Source organism: Phyllostomus discolor, chromosome 7 (genome assembly GCF_004126475.2).
Source record: "Phyllostomus discolor isolate MPI-MPIP mPhyDis1 chromosome 7, mPhyDis1.pri.v3, whole genome shotgun sequence".
Classification (NCBI taxonomy): domain Eukaryota; kingdom Metazoa; phylum Chordata; class Mammalia; order Chiroptera; family Phyllostomidae; genus Phyllostomus; species Phyllostomus discolor.
Genome location: NC_040909.2, coordinates 111,153,968 through 111,181,774, shown reverse-complemented (window position 1 = coordinate 111,181,774; position 27,807 = coordinate 111,153,968). Strand labels below are relative to the sequence as shown.

The 27,807-nt window shown below is 44.7% G+C and overlaps 1 protein-coding gene across 2 annotated transcripts; it reads right to left on the bottom strand.

The window, feature by feature from the left end:
* Nucleotides 1–14,158: 14,158 nt before the first annotated feature.
* OSR2 (odd-skipped related transciption factor 2) lies at nucleotides 14,159–21,844 on the bottom strand. Of its 2 annotated transcripts, none has more exons than XM_028533806.2 (4): nucleotides 21,424–21,844; nucleotides 16,638–17,405; nucleotides 15,473–15,572; nucleotides 14,159–14,738 (listed from the first exon to the last, which is right to left on the bottom strand). In XM_028533806.2, the coding sequence occupies exons 2-4, from the start codon at nucleotides 17,291–17,293 to the stop codon at nucleotides 14,556–14,558; spliced, it is 939 nt and encodes a 312-aa protein (XP_028389607.1). In that variant the 5' UTR covers nucleotides 17,294–17,405; nucleotides 21,424–21,844; the 3' UTR covers nucleotides 14,159–14,555. The 2 variants fall into 2 exon arrangements, with proteins under 2 accessions (XP_028389607.1, XP_028389608.1); XM_028533807.2 differs by having other exon boundaries at nucleotides 14,159–14,656; nucleotides 21,424–21,835.
* Nucleotides 21,845–27,807: the final 5,963 nt, after the last annotated feature.

The following is a 27,807-nucleotide window of genomic DNA, read 5'->3' as shown; positions in this document are numbered from 1 at the left end:
TTCTGCCCTAGGGCTGCAGTCTGTTTACCTCTAAGGTGGGGATCCTATGCCGAATTTTTCAGGGCTAGGCACAGAGCTTCAGAAAGCAATGGGAAATTATCCTCTTTAGGTTAGGAATTGTAATGGAATCTGTCAGGAAGGCAACGGGCCTCCCCATCCCCCCAAAAGAGGAGAGTTATGGTTGGGGCAGTGTGGGACATGTTGGGTTATATGTTGTTAATCAGGTTTCTTGCCTACTGTGCTTCTCAGACACATTAACTCTTAATGTGCATTATGAAGTTTCAGATGTACTTGACTACAAAATCCTTTTTGTCTCAGAGTCTAAAAAGACGTCTGTCATGGATTATGCTTTACAGAAAACTGATATTTGCCATTACTGTCGGAGCATCACTGGGCTAGATTCCATTGGAAAAAGTCATTTCAGTGCTCTCTCATCATTGAAATCATTGGAATCATTACTATTGAAATTCATCTCCTACAGTGAGTCTTCCTCTCTGACAAGGGAAACTTCTACATGCTGTCATACAAGCCAACACATACATGGATAATAGCATACTTAATTTATTTATTTATTTACTTGAGAGAGAGAGAGAAACATTGATTTGTTGTTCCACTTATTTATGCATTCATTTGTTGATTTCTGTATGTGCCCAGGCTGGGGATCAAACCCACAACCTTGGTATATCAGGGACAACACTTGAAACAATTGAGCACCCAAGCAGGGCAACATATTTATTTTTTATTCATGTTTTTCTTTCTCTTTGTCTCTGATGCTAAATTAATACAGTGCCTACCGTATACTGATACACAAACATTTGTTGAATGGCTATCAAATGAATGAGAAATATTAGAAGAAATAAAAATTCAATCAGAGGAATTTCTTGGTTGCAGATATGCCTTAGGGTTCCTCCTAGGACCTGAGGTTACAGAAAGATAAAAAAGACAACCCCCATTGACACACCCACTAGGCAAGCACCTATTCCATATTCTTTTGTCCAGGCAACCTTAATCATTACCAAGAGCTCCTGTGAGTGGAACCATAGCTGTATAATTCCATTGGATTGTTTCCATAAGGTTTTAGCTCAAGAGAGAAAACATGACTAGGGAAAAGGAACCCTTAATTACATCTTAAAAAATATGATCAAAAGCAACATTTAAGAAAAGTGTTTCCAGGGAAGAACTGAGGATGACACCCGGTTTATAATAATTCATTTTCCCAAACCTCAGAACATGTGATCAAAGCTGATACACATTATCTCAGGCTTGGTACCAGGGTGACTCATTTTTTTTTCTTACGTTTTTTGAAGTTATTATTTGGATGAATAAATAGATGAGGAAAAGCCAAACCTGGACCAGCCAGGTGTAGACTGTACAAATTCCGCTGCCTGATCTGTAATAATGCCCCCCTCCTTTTTTAAAAAGCAAAGAAGCTGTGGCCTTTGGCAGCTTGAGACACTATCATGCAATTCAGGCCCTTTTAAATCAAGATAAAAATATAGCATGTTAGAACTTGCAAGAGGAAGACAATGGAACCTTCTCCTTAAATGTGGAGGAGGTAGCAAACAGATGAGTTATTAGGCAAATCGGTGTGTACAAGTACTCTTGACAACCTCTGTGCCCAACGCTGGGATCATTCAGTTAATCTGCACCAGGGATTTTAAAAATTCATATGCAGTAAGGCTTTAGTTCTAACCAGTTAATCCTCCTTCCTACCATACCAGAGCAGGAAATAAAACTATGAAGCTTGTAATTCCTTCTCCCTCCTCCCATAAGGTATACTAACATGGATTCATTGGTAATTGTTGGCAGATCTTCCAGGAAGACTAAAAATATGCTAAATTAGCAGGCATATTTGAATGAGAGATGAAAACTTGCTAGTCCAGAACCTAAAGAAAGAATAAGCAATGTGTTTTTCTGAGGACCTGATGGTGTGGTGACAACATTCCCTAACACTTCTGAACATTTTACAAAGTTCAACTTAAACGTCTTATCTAGAAGAATTCTCCCCGCCCCCAAGTTTACAGCTTAGAGAAAGTAGAGGGCAGGACTGGGACCAATCATTGGAAGGTGCAACAAGGTGGATTTTTTTTTTTTAACATAAGACTTTTCTAGCATTCAGAATTTTCTAATAATGGAACCTGAGGTTTTACAAAATAGTGAGTGCTCTTCTTGTTAGTAATGCTGTATAAGTAATGCACAAAGACATTTCTAAAGTTCCTTCCAATCCAAATATTATTATTATTCTTGAAACATAATGAAGATTGTAACTTGGAAAATACCCTAACTGTTCTGCCTAGCAAACCAGTATCCCATCAGCTCTGGTTCTCACCTTCTTTGATAAACAATGTTTCCTTCTTCATTGGGTTCTGAGAACCTGAGAAGCAGGTGTGGTTGATACCGAAAAACAAAACAAATACCTCCTAAGCAACAAAAACATCGTAAACTACATAGTCACTGTTGCATATTTTACAAAATAAAAAAGTTGTTCTCTGTCTACAAAAGGAAAAAAACCATGTTGGAATAAATACTGTATGCTCACCAGAGTTGTGAGGTCACCGTAATGTGAAGAAAATTGAATGGGAATCATCAAGCTACAATGAGATACCACCTCACACCTGTTAGAATGGCTGTTATCAACAAGAAAAGTAATAACAAGTGTTGGAGAGGTTGTGGAGAAAAGGGAACCCTTATTTACTGCTGGTTGGAATGTAAACTGGTGTAGCCACAGTGGAAACCAGTACTGCAGTTCCTCAAAAAATTAAGAATACAGTTACCATATGACACAGCCATTCCTCTTCTGGGCACCTTCCCTAAAAACTCAAAAACATTTGTTTGCAAAAAGATACATACTCTTATATAAAATAAGAAAAGAAAAGTTAATGATATATAGATTCTACATCGAGGGGTTGCAGAGGTACAAGGGGGTGTGAAGCCTGGCAATTAAATTTGATTTGGTCATTACCTGAGGGGCTAATCAGAACTTTTGAGAGAGGATGGGAAATATTAAGAGACTAGCCAAGTTCATTTGGAAACAAGCCAGGTTCTCATATGTACGATAGGTAAAGAACTGTCTGAGAGGATAGGTAATTCAGAAAGGTGACTAAAGGAGCTTGCTGCACAAGGAGCAAAGATAAATCAAAATAGACTGATGCCTGAAGTTTGGCTCAAGGGAACAGATAACTTGTATATATTCTTGTGACATAAAACAAAGACAAATGGCAGATAACTCATTCATCAAAGATTCACACTGTCTGCATTCTGTGTGTTGATTCCAGTCTTAAGTGGATGATTCACCAGGGAAACAATGTTGAAAAAATGTCGTTAGTTCAACATATACTAAATAACCTATTTTTAAAAGCCAAACATAGTTACAGGGTCCAGTTAATATAACACTTTTTAGAAATCACATTCAGAGAAGAAGTAACATATTGTTTTTGAACTTAAAATGTGTTCTCTTAAATTCTACCAGTTGTTCCAAACATAAATGTAGGTAGAATTAGTGTAATAATGATCAGATTATTTGGTATTCATTTTAAATGTTGCAAAATTTAAAAATACCCACTGGACTTTTCACATCAGAATTTATTTCACCTAGTGTTCTTTATGAAATGAAATTGCTATTTTTACTCGAGGAAGATTTGAGTTACATATAAATTAATTCATGCCACTTTACTATAATTTGAGCATCATGAATTAACTAACCAAACAAATATCTTTATTATTACTACTACTAAATGTAATGGAATTTTTTCAAGCTGCTTTGTTTCTTTTATGGCTTATACTGTCAATACAAAATATTTTCACTTTTTAACCAAATTACTCCTTTTGTGTCATTTATCTTAAATAATCAATCATGTTACTTTTGTCATACCTGGTTGAATCAGATTGTACATGTCTGAATTTAGTCATAATTGAGATGTCACCAATTACCAAAATTCTGGTTATTAATTAATATTTAATTAGTTTGCCTTATTAGCATTTTAAACATCATGTACATTATGTACCCTTAGTAAAAGAGGAAACGAAAGTGCTGCTTCTTCAGATACTTTGAACATTTTAAGATACCTAAGTACATAAGAAAATAAACCAACATTTCTTCATCTTTTTTGAATTACAGATGTTTCTGAAAATTTGATGAAAGCTATAGCTTCCTCTTCCCAGAAAAAAATACACATGTGTATATGCACGTGAAATTTTGCTCACAGTTTCACAGAGTTTATAGACTCTCTAAGGTCTGCCTGTGGACCAACTAGGAGTCCATGAACTCTGGGTTAAGAACCTCTGCAATAAAATCACACTTTGCTTTGGTGAGATGGAAAACTTACCATTAGAAAGCATGACTATTTAAGCTTTCGTTCTTTAGGGGCATGTATCTAAAAGGAATGATTTTTTAAAACATCTCCCTAAAAAACTTTGGCTCAGTTAGCCCTCCTGTTTAGCCTTAAAATGAGGACCAATTTCCTTTGGGTCAAACCCAAACTCTTAGTGTCTTGACTTTCTAAATGCTTGACAACTATAGACACTTTAATGAAATCCAAATGGGTGAAATTCAACACTTCATTCTGATGCTCTTTACAGATGTTCTTAATAAGTACACCAAAGAAGTCCTTAGAAGCCTAGCTTCACACATCAGCCAAGGGAAGAAAGAATTCATTGGAAAATGAAGATAAGTAATTTTGGAGAGTTCCTGTACCAGTCAATATCGAGAACTCACAACATAAACCTATAATCAGCTTTGTAGGGAAATGTATAGTGCACAGGGGTAAAGTTTACTGATAGACTCCTGGGAAGCAATGGGGTTAGACCATACTACCTTCTGACGTCAAATATTTAAATTCTGCTCAGAATAGTTTTCCCCATAAGGGCTTTTTTTTTCTACAGGTGACTTTTTTTTAATGAAAACAGGAAAAAGAAGCTGAAACAATTGCCTTTGGCTATCATGATACCAAAACAATTATTTTAATAAGCAGAAATGAAGGCAATTACTGGAATAGAAACTTTACGAATGCTAGAATTTTATAAACAGAATGGATGCCATAACACCATCTACGCAGATTAGGTCACCATAATCATTCTGTTCTTTCGCTCCTTGTACTTGCCAGCAGTGGATAAAAGCTCACCTGAAATCTGTCTTCAAAGCTCTGAAGAGAATAGTTGCAGTCTGGGAAATTATTTCCTTGAACATTCTTTGAAACCATCTGGAGAGAAGGGTTTTCACAGTTAGATGGACACAAAAGCTTATATTAAACATTTTTACCAATGAATGTATAACTTGCAGTGTGAAAAAAATAATCAATTTTTCTGACAAGATATTAGTGTGACAGGCCCTTTTCTTAAAATTTTCACAAGTGTAGGATTAGCATTGCTTTGCAGGAGTCTGTGGAAGTGAGGCACATTGACCTGAAAGGAAAGATCAGAAAAAAAGGTACTCAAGATCTCACACTAGATTAGTCAGAGTTAGGAATGCTGATCCAGAACCTTTCACTCTTATTTCCCACAGAGCCTTAAGCAGTTTACTTCATCCCACTACTACTCCCCCATTTATCTCTTTATCCATGAAAGGAAGATAATGTTGACCTACCTAATAAGCAACTTGCGCAAATCTAATGTCATGTTCAAAATATTGCAATAATTTGAAGTTTAGTTAAGTTTTAGTGTTTGACAGATTGGTACCTTTTGCCTTGTATCTTAGAGATGGCTACAAACATAGTGTTTGTGCCCAACACCATCAACAATTAGAATAACATTAAGCTAGGGAGTGACCAGGGGAAAATAAACCTTGGTGGGAAGGCAAGGAGAGAAGGCAAGTTTCTAGAAATGGATTGTACCTTGAGAAAATCACTTAACTTTTCTGCACCTGTTTCCTCATACTCAAATGAAATGAAGTCCTCTGTGTGGTCCTTGTTAATATATGTTTTTATATACATACACTTTTAAAAATTTTGGCATCTTTTCAGTAGAATGTAAGCTCCAGGGGTGTAGAAACCTTGTTTCTCTATCATCACAGAGCAGCTCCCCATTACATATATCCAGTATTAGAAGGTTCCTAAAGTCCCTTTCAGCATTAAATACTTTTTTTTCTAAAAAAAACAGTTTATTATAAAAAGTTTCAAGCATATAGAAAGTATGGAGATATATAATAAATATCCCTATACATGTCACTCCATTTTGTCAAATCTTAACAATTTCTACACTTGTTTCAGGTTTTTTTAAGAGATAAAATACCATAAATACAGTTGAGGTCCCCTCAATGTGTACCGGTTCCTAATTTCTTTACTCTTTCTTGCCAAAGGTAGCCACTATCTAGCATTTGGAGTTTATTATTTTTAAGGACACCTTATACTTTTACTGTATTTATACAAACTATATACTATGTCTGCAAAAGTTACATGAATTATATATACTTATCATTCTGCAACCTGCCTCTTTTCACGCATTATGTGCTTGAGATTAATCTATGCTGATACATATACTGCTAATCCATTTTAACTACTATATGGTATTCCATTACGTGAATATTCATGACTTATTTATCCATTCTGTTAGTGGATACTGATGTCCTTTTGAGGTTTTTTTCTACTATGAACAGTATTTCAGACAGCATTCTTGCCCACGTCTCTCTCTGCAGGCATGCTTGGTTTTCTCTAGTGGAACTGCTGGGTTGAAGGGATACACATCTTCAACTTCACTAGTCTAGGCCACAATACCTGACCCCTCACCAATATTTCTATGTAGATAGTTGGTCAAGTTATTTCCTTTTCTCTTTTTTTGCTTTTGACCTGGGCAGGAAATGAAGTGTTAATTAAGTTGACAAGAACATCAGCTTTCCATTTGTGACCTTTTTAAAATCTCTTATTAGATAGAGATGGGGCAGAATCCTTATAGAAATCAAGGAGATTTGCATAAAATGAGGAGCTTTCAGATGGATCTAGATCAGAACCACATAAAAACATGGCCATGTCCTGTCATCACATTATGACATTTACAACACAGCGCTGTCACTCTGTGATGTTGCAAAACACAGTGCCACATGGCAAATACTGCAGAGGCCTGTGAATAAGTCCCTCTGAGAGCTTGTGACTATGACCCGGTTCACAAGGGAAATCACTCTTAGGATAGAGGAGTACGGACCTTTTAGACCACAGCAAAATAATGAGAAATGTTAAATTCTGGACAATAATACCAATGGAAGTACTGAGGCAAAATATCTATTAGTTGAACTTGATTGTCCAAACTCTGGATCTTATGCAATTCATTTAGCTTTTAATTTCAAATGATCTACTTGGAAAGGTAGGCTATGCGGAAAGTTTCTCAGGCTCAGTCTCTGCAATTAAATAGCTGCTACATTTCAACAGGCATTTCCTCATTCAATAATTATTAAAATATAATAAAAGATATGAGAGCATTTGAATGATCTCCTTAATGAAGTCTCTTTTTCCTAGATTTATTTTCTTGTTGAAGTTCAAAGATGTAGGGCATGAATAGAGCACTTGCACTGGGACGTTTACCTTGGTAGAAAGACAGGAGCTATTACATTCTATCTTGTCAATGATCCATGGAAAATGGGTCACCGGAGGATTTAAGAACTATCTTTCAGTTCTTGCCAGGGAGGTATATCAGTGTGCACTGATGTGAACCATAATATGACACACCTTGAAGAGTCTTCGAAACCCTCAGGCACTCTCTCGGCTCCCATGAAGAAGGCAGGGGACTAAAGGTCGTCAGTTAAAGACATGGCATTTTGTACATAATTTCATAATGGAGTGATTTTTTAATTTCTTCGTGTTTAATTTTTTGCTATCTTAGAAACTGAAATTTGTTTTCTCTCTCAAATTTTTAATTGTTTGTTATAAAACTAGTGCGTCAAGAAAATAAACTGTTACATTAATAGAGCAATTAGATAATTGCCCAAATTTTACCTTTTGCAAATGTTTTGATTTCACTAAAATTCATTTATTAGTTACTGCAATATTACTATTAATTAATTACAGTGTATATATTTTTTCCTTCATGTTTAATTCTCATTAAAATAATTAATCCTCAAGTTTAAAAGTCCTTAGAGGTTTTTTTCCATTACCTTAGGGGGAGGTCTATTTATACAGATATGAAAAAATAAACCCAATGTATATTGTTTTATTGTTAAATGGGAGGAAAAATAGTATTATAGTATGATCCGATTTGTGTGTGCGTGTTTTTAAGTATACACTTACATTTGTGTACCCACAGCAAGGTGTCTAGAAAGATACACTGAAAATATTGATAGTGGCTACCCCTGGGAAATAAAATTAAGAGGATCCTTAGTGGGCAAGGGAGAAATAGAGACTTTTACTTTATATAATTTTATATAATTTGAATATTTTTCAATAATCGTCTGAAAAATAAATAAATATATTGACTTTTCTAGCATTTACGTAGTCAACAATACTTATCTAACAATGTATTTATGCTTACCTCAATGAGAACCATAAATGTTATAAGCTAAAGAAGACCTTACTATGTAGTGCAAATTCTCATTTTACAGATGAAAAACTGATTCCCAGAGAGGGTAAATGTCTTGTCTGTAAACAATTCAGAGCTTTAAAACAATTAAATTCATCTTCTGACTTCTTGTCCATGGTTCTTTCCTTCACAAAACGGCCTCCTGCTCTGAAATTTTAGTGTAATACTAATATAAATAATTTAAAAAATGCATTTAGCTCTGATCTTAAAACAAACACACCCACACCTCAATACACAAAGCATTACTCATAGCAAATTAATATCCTTCATATAGAAGTTTTAGTAACAAGTCATTTGGTGATGATATTTCAACGTATAAATAAAAAAAAATTACCTCTCTGGGATTTTTTTCATCTTGATCAATTGTTACATTTTCTCTTTCTTCTTTTGCCTCTTTAAATTATTGAGTGAATTAAGATAACAAAGAAAATGAAAGGAAAAAATATCAAAGCCAAAGATGTTTATTAATGTGAAAAAGAAAAATGGAATTTGGGGGCAGCAACAACAGAAAAAATAAGTAGATGGAGACCATGGAAAAGTAGTAAGAACCAAGGTAGAGGAAAATCTGACAACTTCAAGGACAGTGAATAAATAAGTGAGGAAAAGTGGGTTGAGATTTGTTTTATGTTTATTACGGCAGGCACATAATAAATGGCTGCCGGATAAGATAAAGGGAATGATGGTGTCAAAGGCTAATGCAGAAGTTCTCAGTCTCTGATACACATAAGAACTACCTGAAGTGTTTGTTTAAAACACAGAGTCCTGAGTGTCACCAGAAATTCCAATTCACCTCCTGGTTTAGGAAGGATCCAGCAATAAGTACCCTGGATAATTCTAGTGATCACACCTGGAGGAACACTGAGCTAGACTTATTGCAGCTCTTAAAAGGGAGGAAAAGAAGCTGGACACAGAAATCTAGAGAAAAGGTAGGAAAAGGAGTATTTAACGGAAATCAAGGAAGAAAGAAAAGGAAACTAGAAAGTGAAGGTGTGACTAAATTAAAAGGATGGTATAGGACTGTCCAGACTTTGGGTGTCTCTAGGCCACACTGGAAGAAGAAGAGTTGTCTTGGGCCACACATACATTGGGACACATAATCACAAAAAAAAATCTCATAATGTTTTAAGTAAATTTACGATTTTGGGTTGGGCCTTGTGTGGCCTGCAGGCCGTGGGGTGGACACCCCTGGTTTAGAAGTGTGTGTGGTATGCATGAACAGAGATAAGACTGGTCAGAGGCAATACATCAAGATAAGAAAAATATCGAGGAGATTAGGTTTATCCTGGATTTTAAATATAATGTTTCTTACTTTTTTCCTTTATAAAAGTAACGTGCTCATTGTGAAAGAATTGAAAAATAAGAAAAGGAGAAGAAAAATGTACCCTTAATTTGTTACTCATGAATAGCTATTAATATTTTGGTATATTTTCTGCAAGTCTTTGTTTCTGTTTAGTTTTTGAAGTCTTTATTTTATTTATCTAGTTTGGATAATGCTGTATATGTCCTCAAATATCCTCCTTTTATAACATACCCACCTCCTAACATGAGGTTATTAAATAGAAACTTCATTTTTAATGTTGGCTTAATATTCATAATAATTGGTTCTCCCTTCTTCCTTGCTTACAGAACTCAGGTGTTTTTTGGCTTCAAGAGCTCCTGGGAAGGCTGGTTCCACTTCCATGCGCAGAAGGTGAATTTTATTTAGTCTAAGCCAAGCATGATAGAATTCTATTCCCCTTGTCAGTGACTGGCCGAGGAAGGACCAAGTGAATTAATCCTGACAATAATATATGAAGGCAAGTATACAGGTTGGATTTATGCAGGGGAAACTAAGTTCTTAAAAAATGATATAAGAAAGAGACAATCCCCTTTTCTGTCTATGGAACGTGTGAGAGAAGGAAGTCCTAGAGCTGATGGTTGGAGCTTTTGCAGTCCTCTTATATCCATGAAGGGAGCAAGTACACATACTAAAGATAAAGAAAAGAAAAGTAAGAAGAATTGGGCTTTGGATGATCTTGTCACTTCAGTTAATTACACATCCATGGACCCTACCATGACACTTCTTTTTAGGGAATAAAAATAAATCTCCTATTGTTTAAGCCCCTTTTAGTTAGGTTTTTTGTTTCTTGCAGGAGAAAGCATCCTAACAGATAATGGCATTATAATTTACCTGTAAAATTTCCTCTTGTAGTATATTGGTGTCACTTACAGTTTTTCACCGTCAGTTTTTGCCTTGAATAGTTTCAAGAAAAATGTTACATAGCTTAGATAATAATGTAGTTTATGTCAGGTAGTGGCGGGGTGGGGAACCAATGAGCAATCAAGAAAAGAAACAGGAATAAACATGAAATATCTCAACATCATCAAAGCTGAATCATACCGAATCTCCACTCCCTTTATTTCTCATTGCTGTCAGGAGAGGTGGTATCAGTGGCAAGTTACATTTCAGAAGGAAAAACTGAGAAATACAGTCTCAATGTAACACACAAATAAAGGTGAACACAAATAATCTTCCAAAATACAAAAACTATTCCTATTTGCAATATATTACAGGGTTTCAAAATTTTCTATTTCTTTATTATAATAATATTCAAATTACTTTGGTAATAAGAAAGGCAACACATTATGTCATAGTAATACCCTTCTCATATTAAAATTTGTGGTAGATCTATACCGTTTCATCCAAATGCATCTAGTCTATCATGTTGACAATATTAAAGAACTAATGTTTCCTAAATACCTTTTAAGGGTAGACTGCCCCTCCCGAATCAAAAGTGGAGCAAGGGTACCTGACTAAACATGATTTAAGTGAAGAAGTCCAATGTCTATGCTAACATTTTACAAACAGTAGAAGAAACCCCCATTAACTGCCTCTGATTTTGTCACTAGTTGTACTTGGGCCTACTTATAATTTGAGATTTTAGACTTGTTCACTTTTTAAATATTAAGTTGTCCTAGATTCAACTTTTGGAAAGGCCTCTTCATATAAAAGAGGATGTGCCAGAGCAAAATAACAATTTTAAATACTACAATTACAGAGCACTAGTACTATGGTGACCTCCATGTAAATATTAGCATCAGTAAGTATACTTAACACACATTCATAATTTTATATTAACGATTAATTATAGTGCAACTCATATTTAGAAATTATTTTTAAAGCCCCACACATAGATGATGAAACAAGATTAAAGTCACTGTTCAATAATTAACTATTGCTCATAAAGTTCTTCAGCACTGTGGCTGTGACTCGTGATATTTCCCCGTCCTGGTCTCTGGCCAGGAGTATTGGTTCATGAGTTGACTATGGTAGATGTTTTAAGGAAAATACAGGCTAATCTAAAACTCAAACTCAGCTAATGACTCTTCTCTACGTGCCCCCACAAGAAAGCCAGCAGATCCATTTCATAAGATACAAGGTACTGTTTTCTCTATGATGTCTCATAAGTTTGTCTCATATAAGATTCACTTCCTGCACATTTGGACATTTTAAAGAAGAAAACAAAAGTCAGAATTTGGAGAGGAATCCACTATTCAAGAGTTCACCTGAGATCGTGAGGAGTATAGGGCCTACTCTGAGGCTAGATCCTTTGAGTCTAGAAGGACATTGGATTTAAGAGTGAAAGTTGAAGGTATCTATAAAATTAAGCCCTATTATAGATTTTTAACTTATTTAAGTAGTAGTGGTAAAAATGTGCCACTAGATATAAAAAGGCAGAAACTGGCCATGAAAGTCATCGGATTCAAGCACAGGGCTTGGCAAATGAAAAGCACATAATAAGCATTTGTTAAATTGATGACTACATAAATAAATTATAAATAAATTAAGCTTACATTTTGAAATATTGTATATATGGGGAGGAGAACTGCTTTCTCCACTTCTCTGGCTTTCCTCATTCACTTCTGATTCCGTTTTCTTCAACTAAAAGAAGTGAAGAGGAACAGTATTCTAGTTACACCTATCTCTATATCCCTGTGCTGGGGACTTCAAGACTATGCCTGAGCTTGGTAGCGAGCAAGGGTCATTCTCTGATCATTTGGCTGAAGCCTGTGCAGTGGAACTGTTGGAGCTTGTGGGTAGTTGCAGTGGGTGGGGCAGGGAGACTGACTACATGGAAAAACCTGCAGGATTAGGAGAGCTCTAGGGGCAGTCAATGTGTAACCCTGCCCTAGAGTATTCGAGTCTTCTGTGCCAAGGAGGGCAGGATCTTGAGAGAGGAGGGATAGGGAGGTCACTGAGTTAATTCTGTACAAACAAAAGAGAACAAACGACAGTTTCATTCCTCTAAATACCACACACATATGTACCTCACACTTCATCCTTGCCCGCTCTCCTCAGCGAAATGCATGTGTGAGAGCATTAGACACACAGGCTGGCCAGTGGACTCTTTGTTGAAGAGAACTGATCTTTTGTGAGAAGCAGAGGTGACTTCCAGCCACCTCTTACCTTGAGAACAAGGTAAGCAGCGAGTCTAGAACAATTTTGAAAATTCCTTGTAAGCCATATTGAACAAGTCACTGGTGAGAAATTTTTATACCTCAAATCCCTACCTATCCTTCTTGAGAAATCTAAGGTATGTGTTGCCTCGTATGACTCTGAACATAAAACATGCCATCTCTACAAAAATATAATTTAAAAAAACTCCAAGAATACCTCATTCACCCTATTGTTCAGTATCAAAGTTTGCGAGAACCCACTGGGCCACTGGGTTACAGGTTCCTCTGATATTCCCACTGCAAGTTCAGTTATTTTCCTTCCAGTCTCTGCACAGCACTGCTGTTTACCTGCATCCCAAGTCCTCCGCTCAAATTGTACACAGGGTTGTCATTTTACTAGTGTCATATTTCCCAGCAACTGTTTGGGGAAGGTTGAAATGCCTCAGAAGGTGATTACAGATTTGCCATGAGTTCTATACAGAGTGACCTGTACTTCTGGCACTTCCCCAGGGACAAAAGGCCAACCAGTGATGGCAACCTTGCTAGTGACCTAACTCAGTTTGCTTTGCAGAGAAATCCAAACCTTCTGGGAGAAAGGATCTCCACCCTTGCAAAGAAATATTTTGTGCAAAGACAGCTAAGTAGCTTCTCTTTTCTCTTCTTGTCCTGTATCTTCTGAGGGTTGTACTCTTCTGCCGTGTTCTGGGGGAGACCTTAGACCTCTTCCCTGGAGGCAGGGTCAGGCCTGTGCATAGTGCTAAATCACAGTGTTCAAAGTCTAACAGTACGAGGAGTAGCTCGTCATAAACTTTGACAAGTCAAGGAATTTTTAAAAATGAAATGGTGAGAAGCTCCCCTCCTCTTCTTCTTTTTAATGCTTTCAAGTAGGTCAATCACTGGAGTTGCAAGTTATTAATAGTAATTATTATGTTGCTTTTATCTGAAGGAATAATACACAAGGAATTAAAATAAACAAAATGAAATAAAACCTGAGGGGTGTTCATTTTAATATCTTCAAAAAACAAAAAGACAGCTCAGTTGTCCAACTCCAAGATGCCACAGTACATGAAGGGAAGAGCTGAAGTTCCAGTAAGAGAATTCTGAGTTTTATTTTTAAAACCTAGGGATAAAATATACCCTTCAATATCGACTATTCGAGAGGTAGCCCACTCTTCCAGGATACAGAGGGAAAACAGAAGTTAAATAGCAAGACTCTTTGCAGGAGTGTTGAAACAAACAAGAAAAAGTTTTATTTTGAAAATACAGTCTTTAAAGATAAATTTGGCTTCCATTTTCCATATCTAGGTGCATCCAACAAGATACAAAAACAAACAAAACATCAAAACAAAGACTCACAACATTATGTACAGAGCTCTAAAATGAGCTGTGAATATCTACAAGAAACTAGCATATGCTCTTTGTGAAGGGATGTACGTGTGTGGCTTTCTACAGTTCTCAGTCCTCCAGAAGCGGAGTTAACTCCCTGGAGCTGCAGGTGCGACTGCAGCAAGGGCAGAGCTGGGGTCTGTGAAGGGTTGGGGTAGAACCCCTGGGTGGGAGGCCTGCAGAGGAGTCTGGGGAGGGGAGCAGGGCGGCACGGGGATAGATCCTGGGCTTCTCTAGAAGTCCTGCCGCGGGGTGTGAGTCAGGCTGTGCCGCCGCAGATCACAGTTTCGCCTGAACACTTTGCCGCACTGCTCGCAGCTGTAGGGCTTGATGTCTGTATGGGTGAGAAGGTGAGTTTTCAGATTACTTCTCTGATTAAAGGTTCTTCCACATGTGGGACATTTGTGTGGAGATTCCTGTTCAGATGTGAAGCAAGCAAAGGATTAATCCTTCACACCACCACCGCACCCTTCTCAATAGTTGTCTTATTGGTATCACATAACGCGCACATGACTACAAAAGAGGGGACGTGCAGGAACAAATCTGTGCCCCTAATCCTCCAATCACTAACACACACGCTCAGGCACACACCGAGGCCTGATTACACGGATAACCGTGGTGACCACCGTGGTGGGCCCTGTGATTTCCAGCTCTTTACATTTCGCCACCAGGTCGTAGGCAGGAAAAGGGGGAAGGAAAAACCCTAATCCTCTCTTAAGGAACGACCTTCTCCCGGGGAATAAGTCTCCTCTCTGCTGGAAAATTAAACTATCCTTCAATGTTCTGAAAACTACAAATGATGAGGCCCCTGGGAGAGAGCATATGGGGTTTCACCATGCCTCCATTATCAAAATTACCTTTATTTCCTCCCAAACACGAAAGCCTTAAAAGCAGGGCAGATTGGATGAAAAAAAAATAATTCTAAAATTAGGATTTAGAATAAAGAGAGTGGCCTGTCCTCTAAGAAAATATAAAAATGTTTTACGTTAAATAGGATTAATTTTATGTATAAAGGAGCCGAGTGCTGCTTTCCCCGCCTAGAAAACTAAGCTAAGAAGTCTTTTCAGGGAAAGACTCTGCAACTGAACACCTTCTGTAGAGCAAACATGACCAAACCAGCCACTGTTTTTAAACAAGAAAACAAACTTACCTGCATGTGTAAAGTTTTGTGAACTGCTAGAGTTCTAGACTGACAAAATCCTTTCCCACACTCCTGACATTTGAAGGGTTTTTCTTTGGAATGAATATACCTGAAAATCAATATAAGGTTTCATTGAAATGGCTTTACCACCATGGTGAGGGGTTTCTTTTGACAATTACCGAAATCATGAAATCATGAAAGGAAAAAAAGAAACAGGATTCCATTATGTAGGTTCTTAGATTGTATTTTTTCCCCCCTGTGTAATTCTGTTTATGGTTAACCTCAACTAACAGACTCTTCCAAACATTCACTGGTCGTTGGTTTTATCTACACTTGATCGCCCTCTCTGGTGCATTATAGAGCTCGAAATAGTGCCGAGTGAGTCCTTCCTGGCCTCTACCGTTTTCCCCGGGATTTAAACTGGCCGAATCGAGATGTGAGGCAAGGCCTGAGTTGAGGGGGACTGACTTCAGTGACGCCTTCACCAGCCACCAGCTGTGGAGGGTCGGAGGATCCGTGCACAAGTCCCTCCTTGGGGAACCGCTAGTGGAATCCGGAGAGACATACCCCACCCCCACTCCTGGGAAGTTTTTACTGGATGAAACATTTATGTTATAGTATTTCTTCAGTTGCCGTTTAATAATACAGTTTAGGGTCCGAGGGTGGGGGGAGGGAGTGGGCTATGGGGGAACCGTGTCTAAATTCAGTGATCTTAAGACCTCCGCAAATAAATTGAAAAGGAAGGTCGTCCTGTCAGGCTCTGGGGCGCAACTAGGGGTGGGGGTAGGCGGTAGGGAAGGGAGAGAACCCCGTGGAGGTGGCCCGAGTAGATGGTCTAGAAATGGTCTTAAGGCAGCCATCGTGGGATTTGGGGTCCCCAGGCTTTACCTGCCCCACCCGAAGGGCGACCGGGAGGAAACTGAGGCACGGATCACAGCACTAAGGCCAACCCACCAGGTTCTAACGGTCAAAGGATGAGAAACGAAGACCCTCGCGAGGGCCCGGTGAGGAAAAGATGGTAAATATTGGCGGGTGGCTTTGGCTGGCGCGGGAGGGCCTTTGGAGATACATTCTAGTTCAGAAGGGATTTTAGGGACACTTGGAATGCCTCTGAGACTGGTATTCCGCACAAGTTTGCCTCACCTCCCCCAGGCAGCCTCCTTCTCCGCCTCACCTGTGATCCCGCAGGTGGTCCTGCCTCCGGAAGGCCTTGTGGCAGATGTCACACGTGTACGGCCTCTCGTCCGTGTGGGTCCTCTCGTGGATGAGCAAGTTGTAGGATTTGGTAAAGTGTCTGCCGCAGAACTTGCAGATAAACTCTTTTTTCGTTTTAGAGGGCAACCTCCCTCGGGAGGGCTTTCTGTCCGGAGTCAATTTACTGAGGCCCGAGATGGGGCTACCCAGCCCAGGGCTCAGCTTGGTCAGCTCTCCCATCTTAGGGGGGTCCTCTTGCGTGGCAGCCACGGCCAAGTTGGCAAAGTCAAAACGGGGCCGGTCCTTGTGCAGGGCTGGGAGGACGTGGGCAATGGCGCCCTGCTTGGGGTGAAAGAGGTGAGTGGTAAAGGGCAGAGCCTGGAAGGGGAAGCGAGCGTCCATGAGACCCTGCGCTGCCGCCATCTCGGTGATGGTGGAGCGGGTGATCTCGTGCACGTTGGGGTATCCCAGAGTCCAGTGGTTCATGTGCATGGTCTGCACCGCGCTGAGGCCGTACAGGCCCTGCAGGTGGTCTACCGCCGCGGGGAAGGTGTTCACAGCCTGCAGGAAGGAGTAATTGGTGAGCTGCAGCGAGGGGTGGAGCGGGATGGGCGCGGGCAGGGCCTTGCTCCCCATTTCCCGGGGTGCTGGGGGGCGGAGGGAGCCGCCCCTTTCTTCCAGAACTCAGAGGCCGGTGGGCGTGGGGCTCCGGTGAAGACCCAGAGAGACAGCAGCACGCAGTGACACCCTAAAAAAGGGAGAGAGGGAGGGTTGTGATTGTTATCCAGACCAGCTCTGTCTGAACTTTGCCTGCTCTGCCTGCGCGGGTCACTATACCTCCCTTCTAAGACTTCCTCCCCACCGTCCTCGCGGGCCCCCGAAGGTGTGGCGAGGGAAGCCTAGCGCCAGCCCAGCGAGTCCACACTGATCTCAGCCAAGGCCCGAGGGCCAGGCAGTGCAAGAAAAGGTCCCTAGTGAGCTGGGTTGCCCGGCGGCCCTTCTGGGTGCCCACGGGAAGGTCGGGTTCCCGGATGCAGCGGAAGACTGAGGTTCAGGGATAAGAAAGGGGGGCAGGGGTGCTCCAGAAGAGGCAGCGCCTAGTCTAGCCCACCCACTGCACCCTATCAGCGCTCAGTCAACCCTCACAACCCTTGATGCCAACACCCGCAGGCCCTTGGCTGAGCTTCTGTCGCCAGGGCACCTGGGAGCTAGCTCCCCTGGGAACAATGGTCTGTGGGTCCCATCCGAGGCTCCAAGGCCCGGCAGCTCCTCACGGTGCGCCCTGCACTTACCCCAGCGGCCCAAGTGTGGGAGCGCAGCTGGGGAGGGTGCTTCTTGCTCTAGGGCCCTCGGGCCCTCGGCGGCCGCCTCGCCCCGCGCTGACCTCGGAGGTTTTCTTTTTCCTTCCCCTGCCTCAGTCCCATTCATCAGCGGTGACGGGCCGCAGGAAAGAAAAGTGACACCTCCGGGGCCGGTTCGACCAGGAACTGCTTGCTTCTTCCCAGGGGCTGTCCCCTTCTACCCCCCACTAAGATCCCTTCCAGATGGTTGGGCTCCCAGGGAGAGGTTGGGGGTGGGCGGAGAAGTAGAAGGTCGGGCGAGGCCCGAACCCCTTCTCCCACATTGAGCGCCAAGCCCTGGGGAGGCTCGGGAGGCTCCAGAGGCTTCCGGACCCGGTAGCGGGAGCTACCGCAAGGAGACCCCAGGAGAAAAGAAAAGTAGGGAGAGGGCTCCCCGGGGAGGGGAATGGAAGGGGCAGCAGGGGAGCCACAGCAGTGAGGTCCTGCCGGCCTGGAAGAAGCTTGTTCAGCGGCCTGGAGGAAGCTTGTTTATCCTCCTGGAGATATATATGTACTGCAGCGCTCCTGCCACCTGGACGCTGGAGCCGGGGTCTGCGGGCCTGGGCCTAAGCAAGGCACACGTGCTTTGCTCTCCCTGCGCCTCCAACATAGGGGTCTGCTTTCGGATCCAGGTTCCCAGGGACACCTCACCTGCACTCAGGGTAAGCCTAACTTTTCTCACTGCCAGCCCCTTTACAGCACCCGAGTCGGCCAGCTCGGCAGAACTGCGCCCTGTCTCTGAGGGAGGCTTTCCAGGTGAGAGACTGATAGCTTCAAGCTCTCCCTGGAGAGGAGCAGGCCCAGCTTTATGCCTGGTTGTTGAGGTCAGCAGAAAGGTGGGAGAGTTTCTTCAGCCTCCCCGCCACCCTCCCCCCTTTTCTGTGCCCGAATTTTCTTCTCTGGTGTGTTGTGTTGCCAGTGGCTCTGCGGGCAGACATAGGGGGCTGCGCTAATGACACAGCGCTCTGGCAAGGCAGAACCTGGCTGCCTCCCTGAAGCCCACACCTTCCCTCCCTCCTCCTCTGTTTGGAAAGGCTCAGAGACAGGGATTTATTAATGAACCGCTTCTGCCTGGTGGTATGCGGTCTGGGAGTTCAGGCCTGGAGTTAATGAGAGGTGTGTAACAGTCAGAGGGTCTCAGTTAGACCATTCAACCGAAACTGTAAACCTCCTTTCCGAATAAACTTTCCCACCACAAATCACGACTCATTTTTGTTCAGTGGCAACCTCTCAAGCCCTCTCCTAGAGAGACTGGAAAAAAGGATTCTATTAACATCTCTGGTAACCTATCTGATTATTTCCTCTTCCGTTAAAATAATAAATGACACCTTTATTTCCTTCTTTTTGCATGAATAATGAGAATTTTCCAGAGATTCAAAATATTATTTTCCCCCTAGTGTTAAAAAGTAGCCTCCCCCGTAGAGAGGAAACCAAAATTATTATTTGGGTGTATTCCCAGATTTCTTAGAAATAAATACAGGAGGCAAGTCCATCTCCCACCATGTACTATGTGTGTGTGCGAGTGCGTGTGTGTGTGTTGTGAACTGAAGTACTACCACAACTTGTGGTTTCGATTCCAAATACACGAAGGGAACTCTGCCACAAAGGTTATACGCTAATTCTGCCAGCCCAAAGTTGAGTGCCATCTTCCTTCCCCTTCCTCCCAATGGCTCATAATACAAATATTAATGACTCTATCCTAATTCAGCTTTATGGTGGTACACAGGTGCTATTTCATCATATGTGTTCACTTTAACTTGCAGGACAAATGGTTTCTTCACAGAAGAGCAGACCTTTGGCGACGTCTGAAACCTTTTACAAACAGAACAACTCTAGTTGTCCACCAAACATTTTTTTGCCATAAATAATTAGAGCGTTTTTGGATTTCCAATCTCCCACTGAGTTGCTGGAAATGTATGTCAAAAATATGTTTTAAGCCAGTGCAGAAATCTAAAGCACTTTCGTTTTGTCTGTAGTTGAGCATGTAGTTCCCACACTCTGTTTCAGGCAATTACAGTTACTGTCTCATCGTCTGCTGTCATTTCTCCACCATGCCATTTGGGACCATTGGTTACTTTTAATTTGCAAAGAAAGAAACTTAAACCAATGAGAATATGTAAATATTTCAGTGGAGCTGGGGCTAGTTTCCTTTCATCAGTCTTCTTCACGTGAATTTCTCAGCATGTACAGAAGTTTTGTAAAATGTAGTTCACTGGCTGTCAGCAAGTGAGCTGTGTACACACTAATTTCAGTTCAGTGAAGCTTTCAAAGTATTGGAGGGGGGAAAAGGTACGTGGTAATTTGATAAGGAGTCTCTCTTTTAGGTAATGGTGTTATTACACGGAATTATCTAAAAATAATATAGTCAGGGACCATCTGCTAAAACCCTGGCGCTGGTTTCTGAGAGAACTGACTGATAGATGGAGTGGCTCACTGAATTTCAACCCAAGCCACAATGGATTTTTACATGACTCAGAGAGCTCCAGTCCAAGTGGATCTAAGGAGATCATTTAGAAAAAATAAAGTGAAAATGGCTCGACTGGATCAGGTGAACTGAGAAAACCGGCCGCGAAGTCCTCCTGCCCCGGTGCAGCGCTGCCTTCCCAAGGAGTTAATTAAATTAAGATGCCTTCCGCGTCAGGGTTCTGTTTCTCTCTGCTCCCTCGCTCCCCCTGCGTGAGTAATTTTCTTGTTCTGCTCAGCACTGCAGTTTGTTCAGCAGGGAAAGTAGCTGTCTGAGGCGTTTCGCTCCGGGAAACACCAGCCCTCTTTTGTTCTTTGCTAACAGGTAGGAAGACAGACCCAGCGCTCCCTCCACAAACACCCTTTTCTCCCTCCTCCTTTCCACAACCGCGACTCCCTCTTCTGTTACAATTTATTGAGAATCCAAGCGTTTAAGCCCCAGGAGGATTTGCCTTCTGCCCCCACGTCCAGGACTGGAGGGGAGGAAAATCAAAAGGCCAGCACGAGGTTGTAGAGTTACCTAAGATTGAACTATTACTTCCCTTTTGAAATGCATGGGCTAGACAAGCACTGTGTTCCGGCCGGTCCTCGCGGTGCCTCCGCGGCTGCCCCGGGACCAGTGGACAGAATGCCACCGCAGGGTCAGAAACACCCTGAGGCAACGTAGTTTTACCTCAGCGTACGTCGATCAGCTTTTATTAGAAGCCTAGGTGAATGCTTAGATTAAATGTTGCAAAACAAAACTAAAAACAGCACTTAAAGTGTGTGTCGTTGGGTGTTAGCTGGGAAAGGCGTGCCTGGGATCCGACAAAGTGAGAAACAATGCCCCGGGATTGCATCCATGATTCCTTTCCACAATTTCTGAACTTGTGGCACACGGGGCCGAGAATCAGCGCCCCCTGCATCCCCTGCACCCGTGCTTTCTTAGGGAGGCTTCAGTCCCTTCCCAGGGCGGACACTCACCTCCCGTGTAAAGGTCCGCCTGGGCAGCGTCGCTTAGACCCGGTCCAGGCAGTGAGGCGCACAGCTTGGAAAGGTCACTGGGTCCACGCGGTGCAAACTTCTGTTTCCGCGCGGAGTCCCGGGAACCGCGGACATTATCTGGAGCACCACGAGCCGCAAAAACGGGAGCAGATCCTCGCCTTCGTTGGAGTCTGTGGACATGGAATGCGTAAAGACCGGAGGTGCTCGGAGCCGGCGCTCAGCGCTCGCCCGGAACACCGTGTCTTCGCGAGCCTCTCGCCGACTCCGGATAAGGTGAAAGCCTGCTGCCTTGCAGGGCCATCACCCTCCAGCAGCGAGCGCGCGGAGCTCAGTCCCTGCCCGCGTCCCTCCCTAGGCTGCTCGCGGCCCGGAGTTAGGGCTTTAGTAGCGGCCCCGCCTCCCCTTCGGGCGGGCGTCCCGCCGCCGCGCGGGGCTCTCTGCTCCCTGGCTCCGCCTCCGCGCCCGGCGCCCGCTAATGGTCCACTCTGTTTACTTGTGTTTGGATAGCAACTGAGTCTTAAAGGCACAGGTTTGCTCGTGGTTTCCCAGTTAGACCCGAAGGTGACTCAGTTCAAAACTCACTCACAAACACAGCGCTCGCCCCTTTCCTTCTCTGTGCCACTTTTCCTTAAACTGAACAACTGGTCTTCTGCCTTCCGCAGACCCCTCAGAGAAACTAAAGGGCATTTTGTACTTTTACTTCAAGCTCTCACCGAGTTCATCTCCGCATTTTATCACATTTAACATAACCATCTTCGTAGGGTAAAATCAATCAATTCTAGATTGTATTCTTTATCATATGTCCCTTCCCCCAATTTAAAGTACAGTATTGTACATGATTTTGGTCAATTTTTACTATTCGTGCAATTTGTTTTCATCTGTTTTCAAAACGAAGTTTGCTTTTAGAGGTGACAATCGGCTAATTCCGTAATTACTGCAAAGACATATATGGAATGTCCCAGGAGAAATTTCTTCCAATATTTAAGCTTTAATTAACCAATTTACATTTTATAAGCAGTTAACCGACTTGGTTAAAGAGGTGGGCTTCTGCAACCCATTGGCAAATAAAGAATCCACCTGGAATTGGGTGAAAAACAATCATTTTAAAAATTAGGAAAATGCTATTTTAGCTTCCCAGAACATATACATCTTCATTACCAGCCCCACCCCCTAAATAGAGTTGATTGTTCAGTCGCCAGGAAACTTAATCGAATTGGAAGTGTAGTGATACATTTTTCATGTCCTTCTAAACATTTTGTCCTGTGCGAGAGTAACCGCAGAACGCCTTTCAGCTACTCTGGAAGTAGGGTGGCCGAGTGACAGAAAGGGAATGACACACACTCCTTTTAAACAGCTTCTTTCCAGATGGGATCTGCCTGAGTGACACTGAGCGAAACGCCCTTCGTCCCAGACGAGTCCGCTGGAAGGGATTTGCCTTAGCCCCTGGTGAGTCCTCGTTTTGGGGGCACAGATCTTCCAGCCAACAGGCTGCACAATTCAAGTGTTCCGCCAAAAGTTGGTTTTGGATGTGTCGCCTCAAAGGACAATTAAAATAGTCACAATCGTGAGGGAAGCGGACAAATATGAGCAGAAGACGGAAAACTGTCAAAAGGTGAACCAGTGACTGGGAAGCCAGGCAGAAGCCACGAGATATTAGTTTATTAAGATAAAATTCCTTCTATTTTATTTATGCCGAGGTGGACAGAGTTTTTCGTTCCTTTGGGGTAAAACATAATTCAGAGATAGCAGATCTTTTCCTCTTTCCCATTTAAAATTCACAAAGCTTAAAAAGTGAGCTTGAAGGCAGACCGGAGTGTTTAACATCCTTCAGTATTTAATTGCTTCAAAGTGGATTTGAGAAACAGCGTGGAAATAGTAAAATGCCCCAGAGTTCAGAATTTTTAAAAAAATGTTCTCCCTGGTGGCTGCAATAGGGGTGCTTTCATTTTAGTATTCAATCCTGAGCTCCAGCTACCGGGATGCCTGCGGTCCCCTCTCTCTAACCGCCTCATTCTTTCCGCAGCTTTTCTCAATTTGGAAGATTTGGAGGGAACTTTCTCTTCTTTCAGACCCCCAGGACACACACTCCAGGGGTGGCGACCTGAAGAGTGTTCCTGCGCTTTGTATTTCCTTTCACCAAAGTGTGGGCAATTCCCCATCGGCGGGCTTCACACCTACCCACCGTGTGTGAGTGTGCGTGTCTGTGTGTGTGTTGTGTGCGGAACCGCCTGCTTTTCCCGCGAAGCAGACAGAATTTACAACCATCCATGAGCTGCGCCCTCTTTCTGCAAACCTCCTGAGCCGAGGTTTTCCAATGAATGCATTTACCTCGCCCACCCGAGCCTCCGACGTTCCACAATGGAGTCTGGGCCACACGCCGGGCTAAAAGCTGCGGTCGCTTGAAAGGTAGGGAGGGGTCGGCGAGTTCCGGTCTTTGGGGGAAGCCGCGTGGCCCCGCAGCGCCTCTGCAGCCTCCAGGCCTGGCCAAATCAATCGGCAGGTGCGCGCCCCACCGCGAGGGCAAGCGCGAGGCTGAGCCCTGAGCCGCACTGCAGGCAGGGCTCCCGCGAGTCACCTCCGCGTCCACCCGCGGCATGCCCTATAGTTTCTCCACGCTCAGCCCAGGCAAGCCCCTTGGCCCACGCCGGCGTCTAGGGCGCACGTATTGTGGGGGCCCTCCCAGGAACAGCCTCATTTGCGGGACTCCCCGGGCGACAGCTCCTGGCACCGAAGATTGGCCACTGGGCCCCAGAAAGTTGTGGCGTCCGGGTATGAGGAGAGGGAAGTCCCGGAACCCACAGCGGCCCAGTTGCGCCGGGGGGCTGCGTCTCTGCGCAGCCATCCCACTCCTCCTGCGCCCCCTCCGAGCAGCGCCGCCAGTTCACTTTGACATTTCCGCCGACTCGGTCTTCTGCTGCCCTTGCGGCTCCGGGCTTTCGACACCAAGGACGCTTCCAGGGAAATGGCTAACAGACTGACGAGGGGCGCGCGAGCGGGTGTGCTGCCCAAGACCGAACTGCCGAAAGTTTACGCCCCTGGAGGACCGGATGAAGGCCAACAAGAGGAAACGCGGGGGAGTTGAAGGAGGGGGCTGGGAGCTTAGGCCCCTTCCCCCCGGCCCACCCAGGAGGCTCTGCCTATTCAGCAGCGAGCAGGTGTCAGACACAGACTTCCCTGGAGTTGACTCCGAGCCTTCACACTCTGACCGCGCGCAGCGGACGTCCTTGGTTACGCTTTAAGATACAAATTATGGAAACCCCATCCTTTCTCTAGGGATCTCAGCTGCCATTACCTCTGACGACTCGCCCGCCTTTCCCCCAGCCTTCCCCAGCCTCTGCAGGGCGGGGACCTTTTGCATTTGAACTTCCCGCACTGTTGGCTGCTTTTCGCCAGAGCGCGGAGGAGTTGGGAGCCCAGCTGTTTTCTGGGCACGTGCACTTCAGCCCAGGAGTCTTGAGAGGGCCCGCGAAAACCTGCAGGAGGGGCTTGGGCTCTGGGCGCAGAGCTGTGGGTATGGGGGAAGAGGGGTCCCAAAACTAAGAATTTTATCTTTCAAAAAAGTTTGTTCGATTCGGCGCTCTACAGCGCGGGTGGTTTGGGGAAGCGCAGCCGCGGCGGGAGCTCGGCCGCCCGCGAGAAGAGCCGCAGCGCCCCCTGGAGGCACGGATGGAGCACTACGTGGTGCGGGAGCCGCCGGGTCAGCTGGCTCCCTGGTGTGAGGGCAGGACCGCCAGCGGCGCCGCGGGTATCCTTTCACCTCTACCCGGGCTCCTTTGCTACGAAGGAAAAGTCGTGTGCATGGCAGGGGTGCTGGGGAGAAGGCCTGGTCCTGCTGTCAGGCCCAATAAGCCTCACTACCCTCGCCGCCGGGGCCTTGGTGAGCGCTCCACGAGGTGGCCCCCCGCAGTGATGGCTGCTGGCGGGGTTTTTCTAAGGTGGATTTTTGGACTCACGATGCCGCTCAGGGCGACTCCCGCAGGACAAGGAAAGACACTAGTTCTGACCCCAGAGCAGAGAGTTCGTGGCGTTCTTGTGCTGAGCAGCTCCTATAACCAGATGATTCCAAGGCCTCGGACATTGTCCCTGCGGGAGAGGCCAAAGGGTTTCTCAGGGGACGCATTAGAAAGGAATGCCCTACTCCCCGCGCCTTACCCTCACCCCACCCCAGCATTGAGGCTCTGAGTGTCAGTAAGGGATCCCTCGGTGGGCTGTGCGCGCTTTATGTGTGAAAGCGGGAAGAGTCGCGTCCTGAGGATACCTCGGGAGCCCCCCTCGGGCTGCAAGGCCTGTGGACCACCCGCCGCCTCCAGCTGTCTAACCTGGAGTCCAGCTTCCCCCTGAGTGGGGCCAGCTCCGACAGACAGCCTGCCCACGGCCGGCTTCGCCTGGTTGTTTCTTGCCTGGGGCAGGCAGGGGTGCTGGGCTCAATGGTTCTCTCCCCGGGTCTGCGCTCCTCGCTCAGCTTCGTTCCTCGGAAGACCGCAGGCGGGCGCCCTTTCAGCTACCAGCTTGCAGGGCACTGGGGCGCCGGGAAGGGGGAGCTGCCTGTGGCGGCCGAGGACCCAGTCGGAGGGTTAGCTCCGTGCTCACAGCTGGGGTGGGCAAGCCTAGGGGCAGACCATCTTAGGAGCCCGGCTCCTGTCCGGGTTTGGCTTTTCCGGGCGAGGTCGTCGGCCGCCACAGTAGCAAGGCCCAGAGCCACCCCGAGGCCGCGGGCGACCCGTCAGCTTCTCGAGAGGTCTCTGGGGCGCCAGCGGGAGGCGGCAGGCTGGTTTGGGCACGTGCTGGGCGTGGCGGGACTGTGCAGCCACGAGGGCAGCCGCGCCCGTCGAGCGGCCCCTAGGGTGCGCGAGCACAGGGCGCGCTTTCCAGCAAAGCGGGTGTCCTGTGTGCGCCTCTCCAGAGAGAAGGCACGCTCAACTCCTAGGCTCCCGACGCCAAACGACAGCTTCGACCTCCAGTCCAGGCGCTTTTCTAAAGGAGCCGGTCGGGCGTCCGGACCGGGAGGCCGGGTTTACGGAAGAAATCAGCAGCAGAGGCCGAGACCCAGGCGCGCCCAGGGAGGGAGAGCCCTGCGGATGGTGCCGCTCTGGGGCAGTGTCGTCTGCCCAGCGTGTGACTGTCCCAGCCCTCGCGCCCCACAGGGATAATCTTCTGAAAAGACTAGAGCAGAGTCTGCTAACCTATTTTTATTAGGCGTACACCTAAAAAAATTAATTTGCCGATGTCTAAACGTTGGGGAAATTCAAGCGAAAATCCATATCCAGTGAACTCTGTCTGACAGCTGTGAGCGGGCTGCAGCTGAGCAGCTCCGCTTTCCGTCCTCTGCGGCCCGCTTTTTAAAACGCTGGGCCTTGAATTGCCTCGGACTGTCCAATTCTCGATGCACAGGTCCTTTTTCTGGGACGCTGGATCAGCCCAGAGTTACCGACCAGAACAACAGTTCTTAAAGTTCCTAAAGTGTGGTCCAATAGCATCAGCGACGTCTGGAACTTGTTAGGAATGCAGATTCTTTAGCTCCACCTACTGAGTCAGAAACTCTGGTAGTGGGACCCCCGGATCGGTGTTTGAACAAACCCTCCAGGTGATTCTGATGCACGCCGTAGTGTTTGAGAGCCACTAACCTAGATCAAACGGACATTTGGGGACAATCGCAGGCATGTCCGATTTATCTGTTCGGCTCCCTCCCTCCCTTCTTTCCTTTCCCACCAAAGAATGCACGGGGAAACTCGTGCTCTAGGGCAGCTAATTCATTCATTCGCTCATTTATCCATTCGCTCGCTCTCATTCATCTGACTTTCCCCGAGGCACCTCCCAAGTCCTTGGAGAAACGCGGAGGATCCCCAGGTGAACAAGGTGTGACTCCTCCCTTCAAGGACTCTCCGGTCAGGGATGTCAAGGGGAAGAGCAGGGAAAAAAATCAGTAAGGGTGCCTTCCCATTTCATGGCCAGTTGTTTGTTTATTACTATAATCTAATACCAGATTTGGCCCGATTTCAGAAAATGCCCTTGTTAGGGCTGAACAGAGGTATTTTACTTCATCTTGTAGTTTCTGACCTTTCAGGACCCTACACTCCTTGTCTGGGCCGATGTTAATCTCTCCCCATTTTCATTACATTCTAGGGAGTCAGTGCGTCTGCTGCACACACTTCCACACACTCCTAGACACACACCCTCCCTGCCCTCCCTGCCCTGGCTCAGAGTGCAGGGCTGGAGGGTGGTAGTGTGTGAGGGAGTGTCACCGCTGGCAGGAACGTGTTTGGACTGGGGCTCAAAGTCTGTGTGCCCTGGATCTCCCTGAAGCTGAAGCTGCATCGGACACTCACAACAGCAGGTAGTGCAAGACTACTGCCCTGGTCCTGG